The sequence below is a fragment of the Elephas maximus genome, chromosome 22 (assembly GCF_024166365.1).
Source record: "Elephas maximus indicus isolate mEleMax1 chromosome 22, mEleMax1 primary haplotype, whole genome shotgun sequence".
In the NCBI taxonomy this organism is placed as follows: Eukaryota; Metazoa; Chordata; class Mammalia; order Proboscidea; family Elephantidae; genus Elephas; species Elephas maximus.
Genome location: NC_064840.1, coordinates 15,703,462 through 15,724,041, shown reverse-complemented (window position 1 = coordinate 15,724,041; position 20,580 = coordinate 15,703,462). Strand labels below are relative to the sequence as shown.

The 20,580-nt window shown below is 41.5% G+C and overlaps 1 protein-coding gene across 5 annotated transcripts in view; it reads left to right on the top strand.

Moving 5' to 3' along the window:
* Window positions 1–19,772, top strand: part of TAOK3 (TAO kinase 3) — a 178,686-nt gene extending 158,914 nt beyond the window's left edge. For all 5 annotated transcript variants that reach the window (XM_049865543.1, XM_049865548.1, XM_049865545.1 and 2 more), the window contains 5 exons: window positions 435–638; window positions 9,028–9,267; window positions 10,679–10,891; window positions 17,179–17,361; window positions 18,436–19,772. In XM_049865543.1, the coding sequence (XP_049721500.1) occupies window positions 435–638; window positions 9,028–9,267; window positions 10,679–10,891; window positions 17,179–17,361; window positions 18,436–18,597 (1,002 nt within the window). In that variant the 3' untranslated portion in view covers window positions 18,598–19,772. The remainder of the gene's footprint in view (window positions 1–434; window positions 639–9,027; window positions 9,268–10,678; window positions 10,892–17,178; window positions 17,362–18,435) is intronic.
* The last annotated feature ends 808 nt before the right edge of the window (window positions 19,773–20,580 follow it).

The following is a 20,580-nucleotide window of genomic DNA, read 5'->3' as shown; positions in this document are numbered from 1 at the left end:
CTCAAATCTTTTCTAATAAACGTTCTTATAGGACTAAATACTTCCTCTTCCCAGAAGTTATCACAGCAATTTTCATTTAATTTCTGTGGTCCTTTGATTAATTTTTGGCTCTGGACATGAAATTTTGCTCACCATTGTATCCTTGCGCCTTTATGCCCAGTGCCTGGCATGTGATAGGAACTCAATAAGCATGTGTTGACTGAATGAGTGAACAAGTAATTTCTGAGAGTGAGAAGCCAGAGACATGGAAACTAACAAGGCTTCCTCTCATTTATTACTCAGTTAATTGATCGATTTAAAAAATGGGGGAGGGATGTGCCACACCAAGTCTTTCTGCCCTTACATTTCATTTGCTTTCTAAATAATTTAGTCTCTTATAGTTCCTTTTGTTTCACGGAACTGGCATGTTTTTCTTTGTTTCTTTTTTTATAAAGGAAATGAATGAGGACCATAGCACACCCAAGAAAGAGAAGCAGGAACGGATATCCAAGCATAAAGAGAACTTGCAGCACACACAGGCGGAAGAGGAAGCCCACCTTCTCACTCAACAGAGACTGTACTATGACAAAAACTGTCGTTTCTTCAAGCGGAAAATAATGATCAAGCGGCACGAGGTGGAACAGCAGAACATTCGGGAGGTAATAATTATGTTCCTAACTACTGTCATTGATTTGCAAGACAGTAAGCTTTGTGAAGGCCATAACCATGTCCTACATCTTTAGCCATTAGCATAGTGCATGCACAGAGTAGGTATACAAAAAAAGTCAGTGAATGAATTTACCATTGACATGAGAAAGCCCACTTCCAGAATAAGGAGTCACTTCTTCCCAAATGATTGCGATAGAACTTTATTGAGCGCCTATTATAAGCCAGGAAACCCTAGTGGCATAGTGGTTAAGTGCTACAGCTGCTAACCAGGAGGTCAGCAGTTCGAATCTGCCAGGCTATCGGGCAATTCTACTCTGTCCTGTAGGGTCGCTATGAGTCAGAATTGACTCGACGGCAGTGGGTTTTTGGTTTTATTATATATAAGCCAAATCATGCAGTGGAGAATCAAAAGAAGTAGAATAATTTTTGCTTCCAACGTACTTGGCAAGGACTCATGTTTCTGTGGCTGCACATGAAACACTGAGATAACAGTGTGATACTCTACAAACTAAGTTCACTCATTCAGTCATCCAGCACTTGCTGAGTGCCTCCTGTGTGCCAGGCACTGTGCTAGACACCAGGCCTACTGAGCATTCCCTGCCTTCAAGTAGCCCTAAGTCTAATAGGAGGAACAGACATGTAACAAATTAATTGCAATATAATATGTGAGGTATTAAAAAAGACATATAAAGTATCATGGTCATATAGCCATGAAAGGGCATTGGAGTATGCAGTGATTGACGAGAACCTGGGTGTGACTAGAGTTGTGGGTGTGTGGAGTGGAGTGTCCAAACATGAGTCACTGGGAGCCGAATATGGAGGGCCTTTTTGTTAAACCAAGAGTCTAGACTTTAGCCTGAAGGCAGTGCAGGGCCGTCAGAGGTTTTTAAGCAGGAGACTCACATGGCGAGATTTTTTTTTTTTTAATTGAAAAATTAGTCCATCAGTGTGAGGGATAGGCTGGAGTAGTGAGAAGCAAAGCACTGCGAAGGCAGCTAGAATGCTCTTTGTCTAGTTCCAGTCTAGAAGAGGCAGTGGGGATAGAGAAAGGAGATGAGCTGAGTGACATTTCTAAAGCAGAACAGACAAGTAAGTTTTGACCAGTGGGTGTGGGAATTTCAAAAGAGGGTGGAGTCAAAAATGACTTCAAAGTTCCTAGTTTGGGGAAGTAAGTGGATATGATGGCATTAACTGAGGCAAGGAATACAGAATGTGACTCAGTTGCAGATGCTAAGTTCAACAGGAAATCAGTATGGTCTGGCCTAGTCAGGGAAAACTTCGTAAGCTGGCTAGCACATTGATAAAAATGTCAAAGTTTGCTAAAACCCAGTGTTCACTGGCATGAGGGAACACAAGCACATCACGCACAGCTAATGGTATTCAGTAAAACTAGCGAATGCCAGAACATGTGAAAGGCGGAAACCTGTCAGAGAAGGAAAACTCACATTTTCCACTCACTAATAGAAGGCGATAGAAAAGTGGTAAGTCTGCACCCTATCAAAGGTGGAAAACTTGCAAGACCCAGAAAAATTAGGCAGTCCCATCAAATTCCGGCTGTCACAGGTTTCACCGTATAATCTTTTTTGGAGAGCAGTATTCAAATACGAGCCCTGGTGGTGCAGTGGTTAAAACAGTCAACTGCTAACTGAAAGGTAGTCAGTGGCTTGAAACCACCAATAGCTCCTCGGGAGAAAGATGTGGCAGTCTGCTTCCGTAGAGATTTACAGCCTTGGAAATGCTGTGGGGTTGCTGTGTGTTAGAATTGACTCAACAGCAGTGTGTTTGATTCAAACAGGCAAAAGAAGGGGTGAAGCAAACAAAGATTTATTGAACACATTATTATGTGCCAGGCTCAAGCTCTTTATATATGTTATCTTATTGGAAAGGGGAAACAAATCACTGAACGTTTTTGAGCCAGGCAGTGATATAGCTAAAAGTTTACTCTGGAGAGATTAGCCCAGTTTGGCAGTGGTACACAGGCTGGAATAGAGCGTGTGTTCGCAGTGAGGCGACATTGCCCCCAAGGGGAGAAAACTTTCTTGGGGGAGAGGGAGAATCTTAGGTATTACAATGGCTTGTGGCCTTCCGAAGGGTCACAGTGCATAAACATGTGTACAGTATATCTGTGGTATTAACATTTCAGGGGTGGGGAAGTCTCCTTACAGGGGCAGTAATGGAAAAAAGATTGAGAAACACTGAATTAGAGGAAAGAGACTAGGCAATGGGGCCTGGCCTTGGAGGGTGGTGGTAGCTGTCAAAAGAAAGGTAGATTTGGAACACGTTTTGGAGTATAAAGTAAACACGAGATGGCATACAGTAGGATATGAGGAGAAAAGGAGGGTGGTATCAAAATTGTTTCTAGGGTTTGAGACTTGGGGAATTGTGGATTTGGGCAGAAACAGGGAAACTGAGAATTTTTAGCAAGCAAATGATGAGTTCAGTACTAGACATGTTGAGTTTTTCAGAAGGCAAAAAAATCAATGAGAAGAAGACCAACAGGCGGTTGGAAATAAGGTATTGGCAATTATTAATATTAAAAATGCTTGGCAAGTAGTATTGTTATTCTAGTGACACATTTGAAGGAAGATTTAAACTAAGTAGACAATTAGTGTCAATAAAAGCTATAGAAGGTAGTTACTCTCCAAAAAATGATAGAAACTACTTTTATTACTGTAGTATTGGGTTCTAACCAATCAATTGAGCTAAGAATAATTGATCACTTTGTAAGGATATTCTTTCTTAAGAGCTCAGATTTTCCTTTGTTTAGGCTTATTCCAGAGGCACATATAGAAGTGTGTGTGTGTAAATGTTGAGTAGTGAATGTTCTCAATAATCCCATTTCATCCAGTCTCTACCCTGAGATGGTCACCGTTAATTTGGTATATATACTTCCAGATTTTTTCCCTATGTACATGTATACATACCAAAAACCAAACCAAAGCTGTTGCCATCGAGTCGATTTCGACTCATAGCAACCCTATAGGACAGAGTAGAACTGCCCCATAGAGTTTCCAAGGAGCGCCTGGTGGATTCAAACTGGAGACCTTTTGGTTAGCAGCCGTAGCTCTTAACCACTGTGCCACCAGGGTTTCCTGTATACATACATATAAAGCCAGTCCCGTCGAGTTGATTCCGACTCATAGCAACCCTGTAGGACAGGGTAGAACTGCCCCATAGAGTTTCCAAGGAGCGCCTGGCGGATTCAAACTGCCGACCCTTTGGTTAGCAGCCATAGCACTTAACCACTACACCACCAGGGTTTCCATACATACATATAGCTTATATATTATATATAACTTCACAAAAATTGAGATCACATTACTATCAGTATGTATTTGATTTGCAAGCAACAGAAACGAACTCTGGCTTAAGCATGGAAAGGAATCTGTTGGAAGGATGTGGGATAGGTGACAGAAGCTGAAGAACCAAGCTGGAAATGACGAAGGACCAAGCTGGGAAAGCATCTTCTGTGACCTGGGAGCAAAAGCTCCCTACCCTGTGGATGAATGTGCTCCAATCACATTTAGTCCTTGTATCAGTTCTGCTCAAAATTCACATTCGTAGGAGAGACTGAACCTTACTGGGTAATGTGCCTTACCTGGCTCAGCAGCCTCTCTGATTCCAGACAGTGTGGAGTAATTTCTCAAACCAAGAAAAGGGGCCTGTTAACGGAAGAAGGGCAACTGATGCCACGCCCACAAATATGACAGGTGTCCACTATAGTGTTTTGTTACTCTTATTTTCCCCCCTCATTTACCATATTGGACGCACAGCTGTGCCTCATTCTTTTTAACCACTGATGGTATTTTGTTGTGAAATCATTTCTTTCATGAGGCACCTCTCAGTAAACAATTAGTTGAAGTTTTACAGTATTACTAACAATGCCACAGAGGCCGTCTTTGTACATAGATCTTTTTAGAGACTTGCAAGTATTTTTGTAGAAAGTGGAATTTCTGGGTAAAAGAGTGTATATGTCTAAAATTTTAAATACCCATAAATTTTAAGGAAGCATTGCAAATTGGTCTCTAAAAGCATCGTACCAGTTTATACATCCACCAGCAAAGCATAAGACTGCCTGTTTTCCTATATCTTTGCCCAAACTGGGTATTAGCAATCCTTTTAGTTAAGGAAAACATTTAAAAAGATTGCCACAGACTGGATTGAGGCTCTTTCTTGGTCATCACTCCATACAAAGGCTCACCATTTTCTAACCATTTTACTGAAACTAAGAAGTGAAACTAAGAGAGCATTACATGACATAGGCTAACAACATCTCCATTTACAAGTTTGAATTCTAGTTCTTACTCAACCTCAGGAGGCCTGAGGTCAAAATTTTTGACGTGAGTGAGATGGGCTGCTTTTAAAGACATCAGTACCACTTCCGTTGAAACTTAGAATGTTTGAAACTTGGTTAGGGAGGGAAGGTTGGGGGACGCACCCTGGAGTCACATTTTACACAGGTGCTAGCTTCTCATGAAGTGTGGTAAGGTGTTTGGGGGCTGTGTTGTGTGCACATGTTGGAAAAGGGTGTGTGTTTCAATACTGAGCTCGCGCTCAGCTTGGCAAGATGCTTACAGTGTGCAGTGTGGATGGGGGGCGGGGGGGGATGGGAGCTTCTTTTCCCCCCCTCAGCTGCCTCCAGGGCATATGCACATTGAATGCAAGGGGAGCAGAATCACCTGTACCTTCACTTTTGTTTTTGTTTTTTTAATTGCGGCTGAGCTCATTGCATTGAATTTGCATAAGCTAAAGGTGCACACGATGTGGCTGTACGATCTGTCATTTGTGCAGACGAAGCTGTCGTGGCATCGAAATTCTTCCAAGTATCTAATCCTAGACTAAAAAAGCATAAAACAGGAAAAGGGAAGCCTTTCATTGGGACGTCTTTTAATGAAAAATGTTGAAAATCTAAAAATCCGAGTTTTAGTCCCAGTTCTAACTTATAAAAGTTGTACAGCCTGTTAGTCTAACACATCAGTCTCTCAGTTTCCACATGCCTAGTTACTGCATATAAAATGGTAAACCCTTGTATCTTACTGCCTCACAGGGTTGCAGTTAGAACTGCATGAGACAAATGAAATCACACTGAGAATTTTAAAAGCACATTAGGTGTTATTATATAGACAAAGCACTAGGCTCATCTTAAGCTGAATATTTTTTCCCGTAGTTGAAATATTATAGGCAGTTTACCATCTTACACGCCAGTGACTCAGATGTATGAATTAAAGGTAAAGGGAACAACCTAGAGTTATAACAGAAAGCCATTTCAATATCATGATTCTCTCTTACTCTTCTAATAGTTTATAATAACTACATTTAAGATCATATATGCCCTATATTCATTTCTGAATACAGAAAAATAAAAATGACATATATTTCTACATTTTGAAGCATTTTCACATGTTCTTTTATTTCCTCTTTACAAAAATGGTAGTCCATGGTGGGTACTGTTATCAACCACATTACACCTGAGGAAACTAAAATGTAGGTTAAGAGATTTGCCCAAAGCCATACTGAAGTCAGGGGAGGAGCTGAATTGACACTCAAGTCTCCTGACTCATACCCTGAATATTTTTCTATCGATTCTCAAACTTAATCAGAATTACCTGGTAGCTTGTTATAAAGACCAATCACTTGCGACCCAGGTAATTCTGATGGAGGTAGTCTGTGGTCAACATGTAGAACATTCTATTAAGCATAAAGAAGAGCATGTGATTTCTTCCAAAACATGTTTGCTTTTTGTCTCTCCGTTCCCCTCCCCCTGCACCAAGAGCTTCAGGGTTCTGGGCCCCTCAGACCTCAGACTCAGGTTGGACTTCTCACTTTAGGAAGGTATGGGATGTTCTCTTGTCCAGCTTTGGGGCTCTGGCTACTCAAAAGTCAAAGATGATTAAAAAGTCAAAGGTGACCCTAGAAACAGGGCGTTTAGCCACTTAGAGAGTTTCCTTAGTTTTTTTTGGGTCATCGCTCTGGGAAAGCTTTAGTCTCTGGCAACGGCTCACTGTCCTGTGGTGCCACCTAGGGGCCGATTGGTGATCTTTAAAAGAAGAACACTTGATGGTCCAGGTAAAGAAAAATAAAACAAGAAAAACGCTGAAGCCGGTGGGGGAAGATGCTCTAAAATTATCTTTTCTTTTTTAAAACAAATTTACTTATACTTCAGATATTTCCCGACTAGAAATTAAGCTCCATGAGGAGATACCCTTGTTCACGGCTTTACAATGCCCCCACACAATGCTCCACAAATATTTTTGAATGAATAAATGCGTAATTAGTGACTGTGCTCTGATAATAAAATAGCTGCTGTGCTGTTTAAAGTACTTCTCTTCAAACAGATAGAAGCTCAAGTATGCAAGATACTCTCAGCCACACCAATCTGTAAATTTTACTGATGTTCCTGTGACCTGCATTTCCTCCCATAGTGGATGCCGTCAGAGGAGACACCCTAGTATTCTAATTTAAAGTCCAGCTCCGATGCTTTCTCCTCTCCTTAACCTTCCTAACTAGTAGTAATACCACCCTTTTTAGAAATCTGATGACATCAAATATTTACCTCTTTTATAGCCCTTATCATTTGTAACCTTGCTGTTTTAAAAAAAAAAAAAGTTTTTTTTTTTTTGCACACACAACTTATTTCTCTGTATTAAGGATCTTTAAAAAAAAAAAAAAGACGTAACATTATTACATAAAATTAAACAGGGAACCTCAGATGAGACTAGCAAAGTATCGGCTGTTAAAGTACTTGAGAGATCTGCTTCCCAGAAGAACAACAACAAAAGCAAAAACCTCAATTAAGGTTCTTTTTGATTGCATATTAACTGAAATTTGTTTGAACTAGCTTTAGCTAAAACCAGGTAATTTGCTCTAGGAATATAGGAATACTTTACCAAATCCAATAGCAGGAATACACTGGGCCTACCGAAGGGTTTAGAAACCAGTCTGGAACGTAGGCATCAATGTAGTCCCTGCACTTCTTTTTCTCTCTTTTTCATTCTTCTTGCTCTGAAGCCCAGCTATCTGTGATCCTCAGCCCTCATAGCAGTGGATGGCTCTCACATATGTCATTCTCATATGTCCCTCAATTCCAGTCACATGTGGAGATTAACTGTCTCTGAAGCTCAATTCCAACTTCCAAGGAAAGAAAACAGGTAGAGGTTGGGTCAGCTGTGTGCCCCTGATTCAGTCAGCTGTGAGCTGAGCATATACTCCAATAAATGTCTGTTACGCTTCCCTATTAGAGTATTAACTGGCCCTGGTGGCACTCTGGTTAAACACTCAACTGCTAACCAAGAGGTCAGCAGTTGGAACCCACCAGCTGCTCAGTGGGAGAAAAGACCTGGCAATCTGCTTCTGTAAAGATTATGACCTAAGTAACCCTATGGGGCAGTTGTACTCCGTCATAGAGAGAATTGACTTGATGGCACACAACAGCATTAGAGTATCAGCAACTTGAGGACAGATGTCGTGGCTTCATAAACATTTATGTACCCAGAGCACATGGTTCAGATCTTTGTATATAGTGTTATTCAGAAAATATTCTTGAATTGGTGAATGAAAAAAATGCCACTCAACTTTCTTTTTTTCCTAGTTTCCTTTCCCCATCCCAATTAAAAAAAAAAAAAAAAGACAGACAGGCATAAGTAGCACTGGAAAGAACAGAATGAATAGATCTAGAAAAGATCAAACAGACTGTAATGGACAAAATGAAAGGGGAGAGACCTCGTCTGCTTTTTCCCAGCAAGGCCTAAACTCTGAGATTTTAAAAAATAGATAATTGTCCTACTTCTGATACATGTAAAAACAGGGCATTTTCCAGAAAACTAAAAACATCCCAGGCGTTATCAGTTGAGTTCAGTGATTCTCAACCCTGGCTGCGTATTAAAATCACCTGGAGAATTCCTCCAACTATTGTTGTCAGGGCCACCCCAGACCAATTACCAGAATTTCAGGTTGTGGGGTTCAGGTATCTTCTGTTATAAAAGCTTCCTCTGTGTGATTTCAGTGGGAAACCAGAGGTGAGAACCACTAGCCTCACTGAAGAAACATTTGTTTAGCACCCACGTGTAACACATCACCTAATTAAAGTTTACAGCAGCTCTGTGAGATATGAAGGGAGCAGGTAGAATTAATCCCATTTCATAGGTAGTGCGGTTGTGACTGCTAGAAAGTTGCCCGTCTTGTAAGTGGTGGGCCCAAGAACAGAACCTAAATCTCCAGGGATTGCTAATCCAATCCCATTAAACCATGGTGCCAAAAACTAACGGGTTTAATTAAGAGACAGTTAGCTGAGCCATTCCTGGTTGTCCCTCACTTAGTTGTGCATTTCTTCCAACTCATCTCCACTCATCTCTCTCCATTTATCTTTGTTCCTGAATGCAGGAACTAAATAAAAAGAGGACCCAGAAGGAGATGGAGCACGCCATGCTAATCCGGCACGACGAGTCCACCCGAGAGCTGGAGTACAGGCAGCTGCACACGTTACAGAAGCTTCGCATGGATCTGATCCGCCTACAGCACCAGACCGAACTGGAAAACCAGTTGGAGTACAACAAGAGGCGAGAAAGGGAACTGCACAGAAAGCATGTCATGGAACTCCGGCAACAGCCAAAAAACTTAAAGGTGAGAAGAAATAGAAGTATTTCCATATTTGTGGTCCAGAACAGAGTTGGACTGGAGTAGTGGTTCCTAAAGCTGACTGATGGTCAGATGTACCTGGGCAACTTTTTTAAATTCCAAATTCCTGGGCCCCACACCTACAGAATCAGAACCTCCAGGTGTGAAGGATAAGAATGTGTATTTAACAGACTGCTGGAGAGATGCTGCTGGGCAAACTGGTTTGGAAACCATTGTATTAGATGATCTCTCGGTGTCTCTTTGTATCTGTTATATAGCTTCTCTGACCTCTTCATGACCTGCCCTCTTTAAAATTTGGACTAATAGCAGTGGTTCGAATCCCAGGAAATAAGAAATTTACTTGGCGGGTATATGACAAGTAAATTTCATCTCTCATCCCACTCAGATTATTGGTAGTAGCTACCTTGAGTGCTGCTGTGTTAAGAAGGACTCAGAAGCCACATTCAAGCTTCTGAGGAAAGACTATGATTGATTAGTGATGTCTGTTATGGACACAGGAGTGAGGAATAAATCTATATATGACAGGCATTTACTGCCCCTGCACTAGAATATGTTGAGAAAGTCCTTTGGCCCTCACCGCCTCAGGATAATTTCAGCTGACTGATAATTAACAAGCGACATGGACTAAGCTATTGCTATATATAGGGAGGATATTGTCATTGCTGGCACAGATACTAGGCCAACCTCGATAATATTGGCCACATTCTTCTTCTAACCAAATCCTGTCTAATTAGTGATCTCTATTATCATATGTCCTCATTGTGTTCCTGAAGTACACATGTGACTATGAGGCAACCTGATGGAATATCTCCTGGCCTTCAATAACACACCCTACCTTCTCCTTGCTAAAGTCGCTTTCCCTATCAGTGTACACTAAAATCCAGTGGAAGTGGGTTAGGATGTGAAGCACTATCCAGATGTTCTCCTTTATTGATTTGTCAAGGAAATGCTCTAAGCCGGAGCAGTGAGGGCTGGTTATATAATGTCATCCCCTTTCTCACTCAGAAATGGGGAGACGATGACGGGGGGAAGCAGCAATAGAATACATTGCAGACTTTGTCTAGGAAACCAGTAAAATAATGGCCAACTTTTTAACATGCTAAACTTCAGTAATGTTCTGCAATCTGGTTAGAGTTGTCATTCCCTTGGACCAATTCATTTTTTCTTTGAAGCCATTTGTAAATTCCAAATTACTTCTTTTCATTTAACATAAAACCAAAAGTGTTGGTAGAATTAACACCTGTGTGTGTCATATGTATTATTTTCATTATTATAAACTAATAATATGGGTCACTGCACCAAAAAACAGATGGTCCAGGCACTGTATTGTATCATTAGAAAGGAAGGCTTTCTGTATTCTGATGTGTATTTTTCCTTTGTCACTTCTTCTACACAGGCCATGGAAATGCAAATTAAAAAACAGTTTCAGGACACTTGCAAAGTACAGACCAAACAGTATAAAGCACTCAAGAATCACCAGTTGGAAGTTACTCCAAAGAATGAGCACAAAACAATCTTAAAGACACTGAAAGATGAGCAGACGAGAAAACTTGCCATTTTGGCAGAGCAGTATGAACAGAGTATAAATGAAATGATGGCCTCTCAAGCGGTAAGTGGTTAGGTTCAGTGCCACAGCTTCAAGAGCTTTGGGAATCAAGGAAATTCAAGATCCAGCCTTTTGTTTCCAAGATGATTCTTGCACAAATTTAGGATATTGCTGTTTTTCTGCTCAAAGAACTGAGGAAATGACGACATGGAATAAAGCCAAGGCAATGTGGATGCTTGCTGGAGTGCATCTTATAACACGGAACTCAAGGAATAACATGTTAAATCAAATCCGTGGCACATAAGGACTTTGAGGGCAAGATGTGATAGATACCACAAATATCATATGTCCGTTCATCAAAGATTTGCTTGCCACCCCCCAAAGTAATATCAGGCACAAAGGAGTAAGACACAGTCCCTGCCCTTATGGAGCTCACAATCAAGTGAGGAAGCAGACACACAGGCACATTCGTTCAATAAACTTTCACTAAGCATCTTGTTCGCACTCTGCTAGGCTCAGAGGTGTAGAGATGAGCTAGGTGGGCAGCAGCTGGTCACTGCCCTAACACTGTTTTCAGCCTAGCAAGGAGGTCAGACACTTAAGCGATAATAATAAAGCCTCAGTGCTTTGAAGTACAAGGTGCTTGGGGCTATGAGAGGACAAGTAGGAAGAACTAATCTGATCTAGGGGAAGCTTCCCAGCTGGAGCTGAGAAGCTTGAAGGAATTCACTGAGGTAAACAGGTTCTGTGAAAAGGGACCAACATAGCCAAAGGTTCAAGGATGGAAAGTGTGCATATGGCAACTGGGAGAACTTTGGTGTGAGGCCAAAATTCAAGGAGAGAATTGTGGGAGACCAAAATGGAGAGGTCATAAAGGTCTTGGCAAGCCAGGAATGGGAGCTTGCCTGGTAACTCAGTGACGGTTTCACAGGATGAGTTTTAAGGAGTAAGAGTTCACCAAACATGCATATGCAAAGACTCAAAGGCCTGAAAGAGCGTGGCACATTTGAGAAACTCATAGTAGTTGCTATGACAGTAGTATAGAGTACTTGTTTAGAGGAAGCGGGTCAAGTGTCACATCCTCAAACGCCATATTAAGGAGTTTGGGCATTATTCTATAAGCAATGGAGAACTACTGAAGCCTATTTTAAAAAGGAGAGTGATGGGACCAGATTTGTGTTGTAGAAAGATACTGGTAGCGATGTGGCAAATATAGGTAAAAAGACCTGTTAGGAAGCTATTGTAACAGTCCAGGTAAAAAATGCCCTGAACTAAGAGAGATCATTCTAATAGGGATGGTGAGGAGGGGAAGGATTTGAGAAATATTTAGGAGATAAAATAGAACTTGGTGAGCAATTTGAGAGGCAGGTTTGACGATAGAATGAAACCTTTTACCAAGATAGGAAAATAGAAGAAGGTGTGAGTTTGAATGTCTGGGGAAATAATTGACTAAGTTGTGAACATGTTATTTGAGCTATGCGAGTGTAGATAGGTACAGAGATGGAAATATGAATCTATACATTTAGGAAGGATGCCAGGACTAAAGACAAATTTAGACATCATTGGTATATGGGGCCGTTGTAGTTGTTAGGAATAGATGAGGTCTACTAGGGACAGGAGATAGCATTAGTGGGGCAGGGGACTAAGGACAGAGTCTGGTGAATACCACCATTGAGGGCTGAGTAGAAGTTGACCAAAGAAGACAAGTAACCAGAGACAATGGGAGGGGAAGCAGAAGAGATCATGTCACAAAAACCAGAACAAAGGTTTCTGGTTGATCATTTCAAATGTCACAGAGAAACCAATTAAAATAATGAACTTTGAGATGTCCATTGGATTTGACACTGGGCTTGACCATTAATTGTCACAGACAATAAGTGGAATGGTGGGAATGGAAGACATTACAGGGCACTGAAAGAATAATTAGAAGATGAGGTAGAAACTGTAAGTGAGGCTGCTCTTCCCAGATCCTTAACCGTGATGGAAAGGAGAAAGAGCTGCAGCTAGAGGAGGAGACAGAGGTAAAGGAGGACTTCTGTTCGTCGGGAAAGGCTTGGACATGTTTTTAGGCTGAAGGTAGGAACCAGTGCATTCATTCATGTGTCCACCTAGTATTTATTGAGTGTCTACACTGTGCCCCAGGAATCATGGAATACTGTGGTGAATGAGACAGTCACGGATCATGTCTTTGTGGAGTTTACAGAACAGTGAAGGAGGGAGACATTGAAAAAGTCTGCTTAATGTTATGGCTGAGCACATGCAGGGAGCCAAGAGAGTATAAACCAGGAGAGCTAACCTGATCTGGAGACTTGGGAAAGGCCTCTCTGACAAAATGATTATTTAATCTGAGGTGTCGGAGCACCTGCCAGGCAAAAAGACCTATATGTGTAAAGATGGGAGAGATAGTGGCAGCTTTGAAGAACTCAGAGAAATACATTATGTTTGAAATGTAGAGAACTAGGAGGAGAGTAACATGAGAATAACACTGGAAGGGAAAATAGGGGCTAGATCATTAGGGGCTTGCAGGCGTTGTTAAGAATTTTTATCTTTGTCCTAAAAGCAGTGGGAGGCCATTGAAAAGTATTAAGCAGGGACCTGATACCAGATTTGCATTTTGGAACCATCATTCTGGTGACAGGTAGAGAATGGCCTGGAAAATGCCAATAGTGGATATAAGGAAATCATTTATGAAATCGCTGCTTTTACTTGGGCATGAGGAAGTGCTGCTAGACTAGAGAGGAGGCAATCAGGATGAAGAAAAGAGAACAAGGTTGAAATCTAGACAGTAGGTAGAACTGAGACCAGATTGAATGTAAAAGGGTATTAAGGATGACTCCCAGTCTTCTAGGTTTGAGGAAAATGGTAGATTTCCAAATGGTGAAAATGGAGGCAGAGCAGATTAGAGAAGTGAAAAGAGGGAAAAATGATGAGTTAATATTAGTTGTGTTGAGCTTGAGGCTCTGGGAAAGATCCAGGTAAAGATGTCTAATAGGCAGCCAGATAAACTAGTCTGAACCTCCGAAGTGAAGTCTGAAATAGGGTTATAAATGAGGGAGTCATTTCCATACAGATGGTAATTAAAGCCTTTGGAATAAATGTGATTCTTAGGAAAAAGGCCCAGGACCAGGTAAGGTTGGGAGTAGCCGGAAAAGGAAGAGCCAGAGAGGGAAGAAGAAACTAAGAAGGGTGGCACCTCAGAAGGCAAGGGAAAGATTTCCAGAAGAAGGGGCAATCAGAAGCGCCAGATGCTGCTGGGAGGTCAAGTAGGATAAAGACCACCTCAGGATGTTCATTGGTGACCCTAATGTGAGCTATTGAAGTAGAGAGTTAGGATCAGATTGAGGAACGAAAGATGAGAAATGCAGAGATAGGCTAATGGTAAGGAAAAGGGGAGAGAGAGTTGACAGGAACATAGAGGTTGATAGTATTTTTGTCTCGTTTATCTTTGTATTCTCAGCATCTGCAGCAATGCCTGCCATATAGCAAGTGCTCAATCAATGTTTATTATATAAAATGGAAGAGAATGAGATGAAGAATATAGGTCCATAATTGCACTTGAATAAAAGGAGAGAAATACCCTGCCCCCTGAGACACAAAAAAACAAACCCGTTGCCATCGAGTCGATTCTGGCTCATAGCAACCCTATAGGACAGAGTAGGACTGCCCCATAGAGTTTCCAAGGAGCACCTGGCAGATTCAAACTGCTGACCTTTTGGTTAGCAGCTGTAGCTCTTAACCACTATGCCACCAGGGTTTCCTTCTTCTGAGACAAGGTGGAGATAAAAGAACATATGATTTTGACAGCTACTCTTTACTGGCTACTTGCCATGTGCCAGGCAGTGTTTTAAATATTATCTAGGTGTTATTTCATTTTTATGAAAGCCCTTTGAAGTAGTTACTGTTTTAACCCTAGTTTAGCTATGAGGAAGCTGAGGTTTAGTGACTCAGAGCCATTTGCTTAGGGCAGGTGTTGGTAAAGTTTTTCTGTTAAGGGTCAGAATAAATATTTTAGGCTCTGTGGACCATGTGGTCTCTGTCACAACTATTCAGCTCTACTGTTGCTGTACGAAAGCAGACACTGACAGGATGTAAACAAATGAGTGTGTCTGTCTTCCAGTAAAACTTCATTTACAAAAACAGGCAGCAGGCCAGATTTGGCCCGTGTGTTGTAGTTTGCCAACCCTGGTTTAGGCAGTCACATAGCTAATTAGTGGTGAAGTGGAAATTTGAACCTTTTTTTTTTTTTTTTTTTTTGGCCTAAAGCCTATATGCTTGGCCACTATTATACTGCCTCTATCACTTCTTAGAAAACAGACATGATATTTATCTATACTCTTATAAAACTTAATGGTTTTTGGTCTGTGTAGATTTGGGGTGTTGAATACCAAATACTGGAATATTCTCTGACTTCTGGCACTGGGAATTGCATAGAGTCAGAAGCTGGTACAGAATAACCTAGTTACTGACATTAATAATAGAATGCCAGAAACAAAAGAAGGTGGAGGTGATTCAATGGACTAAACCGCTCATAGGATGAGCCTCTCACCCACTTGGCCAGGCCTTACAGCAACTATTGCTGGGCAAGGAGAAAGTAACAGGGATTTCATTCCTTTTATTGGGAAAGAACCTCCCATGTCATGAGATGATCGATCACAGTCCTCACTGGGGAACCTGTAAACCCTTTGGCGTTTTATCCCTGAGGCTGTTCCTGAACCTGCTGCAGACTGGCTGTCCATTGTGTCTAGTATCTCTTCTCCCTTCATTCCTCATCAGGAAAATGAGAAGAGAGCTATTCTCTTTAGTGGGTTTTAATAAAAAAGCCGGTTAGGATTAACTATTAGAAAGTACTTTGACGATACTATTACGTAATTTATTTTATGTTCATTTTATCTCTTTAGTATATTTCTCCAAAAGTACTAAAGAAGATACTATGCAAGTAACTTTCTAAAATCATTCTAATAACATTTCAAGAGGTCATGTCTCAATTGAGATATGTTGATTATTGTCACAAATTGTACAGACTAGGGAAGGAAGCATAAGGTGGAGAATAAGTATCTTGGCAAAGTGGTTTATACAGAAACCTTCAGATAAGCTCAGGGTAGATGGAACTATCCAATTCAAGGGTTCTAATCTCATAGTTCTCAGCTGAACTGAGAACCTGCTGAATCTGGACAAAACTAAGCCTGGAATGGGGGTGGGGTCATCATCCCCAAGCATAGTCCTGCTAACGACCAAAAACCTTTCTGGAACCGTTACCCCCGGGGACTGTTACACTGTGCTGATTGATAGGAAGGCATTTCTGCTGGCTGGCTTGACTCGTTCCCCACGCAGGACCTGGGCATCTTGGTGTGTAAATACAAAGTTTGGTTGCTGCAGGGGACAAGGGAAACTGCCAGGCTGCCTTATGTTCTGGATTTCCCTGCTTCAAACCAGAATGTGCCCCATGAGATTAGCCAGACTACCCTCTGAGGGGAAGAGATTTGGAGCCACTTGAGTTATAGCTTGCTTATAGCAGGATAACTTGGGTAGCTAATACCCATTGCCGTCGAGTCGATTCCGACTCACAGCAACCCTACGGGACAGAGTAGAACTGCCCCATAGGGTTTCCAAGGTGTGGCTGGTGGATTCAGACTGCCGACCTTTTGGTTCGCAGCCAAGCTCTTAACTGCTGTGCCGCTAGGGCTCCTGGATAGCTAATAGAGGGCAACATTACTTGCTGGAAGCATAACAGTACTGTGGTATATTCTTCAAGTTTTACAGAGAATGGATTCATTTTTTGGAGTTAAGGATATCTAAATATATGATGGGTTTTGAGCTAAAGGTATCTAAATACGGAAATGGTCTAGTCGAAACCAAAATAAGGATAACAGCTACTATTTATTGAATACTTAGTATGCATCAACAACTATGCCAAGGACTTAAGATGAATTCTTATTTAATCATCACAACAATCTTAGAAAGTAGGAACTATTATTGTTATTTTCTTCAGGTGAAAAATATGAAACTTGGAGAGGTTAACTAACTTGCCAAGGTGGTATCTCTAAATGAATGGAGCTAGAATTCAAACTCGGGTGTCAGCCTCCAAAGCCCGTGGCCTCAATCACTGAAGTGTGTAGCCTCGCTGATTCCTGCTGCTCTGGTTTCAGACCATCCTGAGAAGAATGTGTTTACAGCTTTGGAAGCTTATTGGGCAGACTTTCCTGTAATTTTTGATTCCTAACCCTGAACGTACCTAGGGCATCTGTTCTTCTGGGGGGACCCATTTCAGTCCACACAAGAAAACATCCAGTAGTCACCAAGTGCTGTAAGCTAGAGGGGAATTACAGTGTGTGTCTTCTGTGCCCCCGCAGTTACGGCTAGATGAGGCTCAAGAAGCAGAATGCCAGGCCTTGAGGCTACAGCTCCAGCAGGAAATGGAGCTGCTCAACGCCTACCAGAGCAAAATCAAGATGCAAACAGAGGCACAACATGAACGCGAGCTCCAGAAGCTAGAGCAGAGGGTGTCTCTGCGCAGAGCACATCTTGAGCAGAAGGTATGTGGGTTAGTGTAGGTCCTGTACGGACTGGTGGAGGGCGGGAAGATGGCCTCGGAAATGCCACTTACTGAGCCCTGCCTCTGTACTGGGAGAGTAAACGAGGCCCTTTACATTTATCTCCTGCATTTATACTCCCCGTGTCCCTGAGAGGTGGGTGTCATCCCTATTCTGCAGGGCAGGCTCATAACAGTTAAGTTACTTGCACAAGTCTGTCTGATTCCACAGCCTAAGCCCTTTCTACTACTCTTCTAGGAAACCCTCAACCTTCCCAGCCAGAGGAGTGACATGGGTTACTGGGCAGTTGATATAACATGAGCGGTGCCGTGAGCTGATGGCATTGGGTTAAAAGCTCCTGTTATGTTCCTGGCTGCTAAATGGCACTAGGAAGCCAAATGCAGATTTGGCTTTTATTTTTGGCCATTTCTAAACCAAGAGATAACACCAGCAGGGCTCTTTAAGAAAATTAAAATGGAGAGAGGCTGATATTGCCATGCATAATAAATGTTATCTGAATTGAAATATTCATTGGTTTAGATATTGCTGGGGAATACGAAGTAGAAAGGATTTCATAAGGCATCTCAGAGATATGAAGCATTTATTTCCTTAACCAGTTATTGGCACTTCCTTCCGGTAGTTCTCTGAGACCGATGTAACAGAATATCTTCCCAGATCCTGCCCTAGAACTAAATTGCTAATGACCCAGGGGGCATTCAGCTCTCTGTGGGAAAGCAGCGCAATCTAATTGTGCTTGAGTGTCTTTTAGCTTCTCCTGAGCCATCTCCTGCTGAAACAGGACACTGACCTAGATCAGCCCAGTTGCTTGGCTTGCTAGAATGGTATTGTGAGCCCCGGGTGGGCCCCAGACATTTTTACTCTGGTGAGCAAGTTTTAAGTGTAATAGATTAGATACGAGAGGCTTATCACAGGATTCTCCCAGCCCTTCTCAGTCTAGTTTACTCTTGGTTCTTGTGCATTTGCGTGTCACATACATGCATGTGTGTGTACAAGCGTGCGTGTGGGTACTTTTGGGAGATCCTCTCCACTAAGGACTGCTCGTTGTGCTTATTTCAGATTGAAGAAGAGCTGGCTGCCCTTCAGAAGGAACGCAGCGAGAGAATAAAGTACCTATTGGAAAGGCAAGAGCGAGAGATCGAAACTTTTGACATGGAGAGCCTCAGAATGGGATTTGGGAATTTGGTTACATTAGATTTTCCTAAGGAGGACTATAGATGAGATTAAATTTTTTTGCCATTTACAAAAAAAAAAGAAAAAGAAAAAAAATTCAGACCCTGCAAAACCACATTCCCCATTTTAACGGGCGTTGCTCTCGCGCTCTCTCTCTCTCTCTCTCTTACTCTTACTGACATCGTGTCGGACTAGTGCCTGTTTATTCTTACTCCATCAGGGGCCCCCTTCCTCCCCCCGTGTCAACTTCAGTGCTGGCCGGAACCTGGCCATCCCTTCTACTCATAGTACACGTCAGAGTATTGATGTGATTCAGAACGTTTCAGTGAAAGCTTTGGGAGACAATTTTAACAAAACAATAAACCAACAACAACAACAAAAGTGGATGTATATTGCTTTAAGCAATCACTCATTACCACCAATCTGTGAAAGTAAAGCAAAAAATAAATAATAATAAACGCCAAGGGGGAGAGAGACACAATATCCGCAGCCTTACACCTTAACTAGCTGCTGCATTATTTTATTTTATTTTTTTGGTATTTATTCATCAGGAATTAAAAAAAAAAAAAAAACAAAGTTTTATTAAAGATTGAAAATTTGATACATTTTACAGAAACTAATTGTGATGTACATATCAGTGGTGACATATTATTACTTTTTTGGGGCTGGGGGGGTGGGTGGGGTGAAGAGATCTTGTGATTTTTAAGAACCTGCTGGCAAGAGTTTAACTTGTCTTCAGCGTATTCTGATTGTATCATAATCATTTTCTGCTGTCGCAGAGGATGTGAATATACTTAAGGAGCTCACAGAATCCCAGTAGCACAAATTGGGCTTTGGCAAATCGTGTATTTTGTGTATAGAAGGAATTTAAGGAGAGGTATTACTTATTTTCATATTGTATTTTAACTGTTTCTCTGATCAAATTTTTTTACTTCCTCCTCCTATTCCTCCCCCCCCCCCCCCCTTTTTCCAATTCAGTATTTGGAGTTCAACACTGTCTCTCAATCAGGTCATCTTGATCTTTTTCTTTATGTCCCTTCCCCTCCCCTAAGTCCCATCTCTTGGTCATAAATATTGCATTATTCACACTTTCAAACTGTGTATTTTCTTACAATAAAAAATGATGGAAAAAAAAAGGCTTTACTTCTTTTGCATGCACTTTAAAAAAACAAACCAACATTTTTCAGGTTCCAAGGAAGAGCATGATAACTGTCAGAGCTTTTAATTATATTTGTAAATAAAAGTGTTCATCACATCGCCTTGCTGTGTTATTGTAGCAGGAAGTTTCCCTTCTAGGTTCACCAGTTCACTATTCAGAGGCAGAGCCGGCCTCCTGAAACCATTTCACCACATCCTCGGTTGCTCCAGGCAGAGCCATTCAAGGTTCAAGGTAAAGCTGCGTTATCCAGGTTCTTCCACTGGGCTGAAGATAGTGTTGCCCTGTTCGGAATGGTCCACTACACCTTTCTGCTCTTTAGAAAAAGGCACGTGCATGAGTGCACACACATACGCATACCGATATGCCAGTTGTGCAAGGCAGCATGTATTGCTGCCAAGCTGGGCAGCCTTAAATAGAAGCAGGCTATGGAGAAGGCCTTATAAGCAAATATGTTAAATGATCACACTGTGATAATAGATCCTCCCTCCCCTCATATTCTGCTTTTATTAGAATACGTGCACAGCATGAGGTAGTAAAAAATGTAATTGCTAGGATATGGCTTTGGGGTCAAGGTAATCTCAGTAAGACCTCATATTCTTAGTGTTCTAATCCTGAGCATTGAAAATTGTTCTTTAGAATGATGACCTGAACACCATTCTTGTATCTTCTAGGGGGGTTCAGTCATCACAGACAAATGTGACCAGTCATGTTCACTATGATAGACTAAAGTAGAAAAAAGGTATACTAAAAAAATGACAAAATACAATTGGCATAACAAAGCTTATTAAAAAATGTCCTGCATCCCACTTTTGGTGAGTGGTGTCTCGGGTCTTAAAAGCTAGCAAGCGGCCATGTAAGGTGCTTCAATTGGT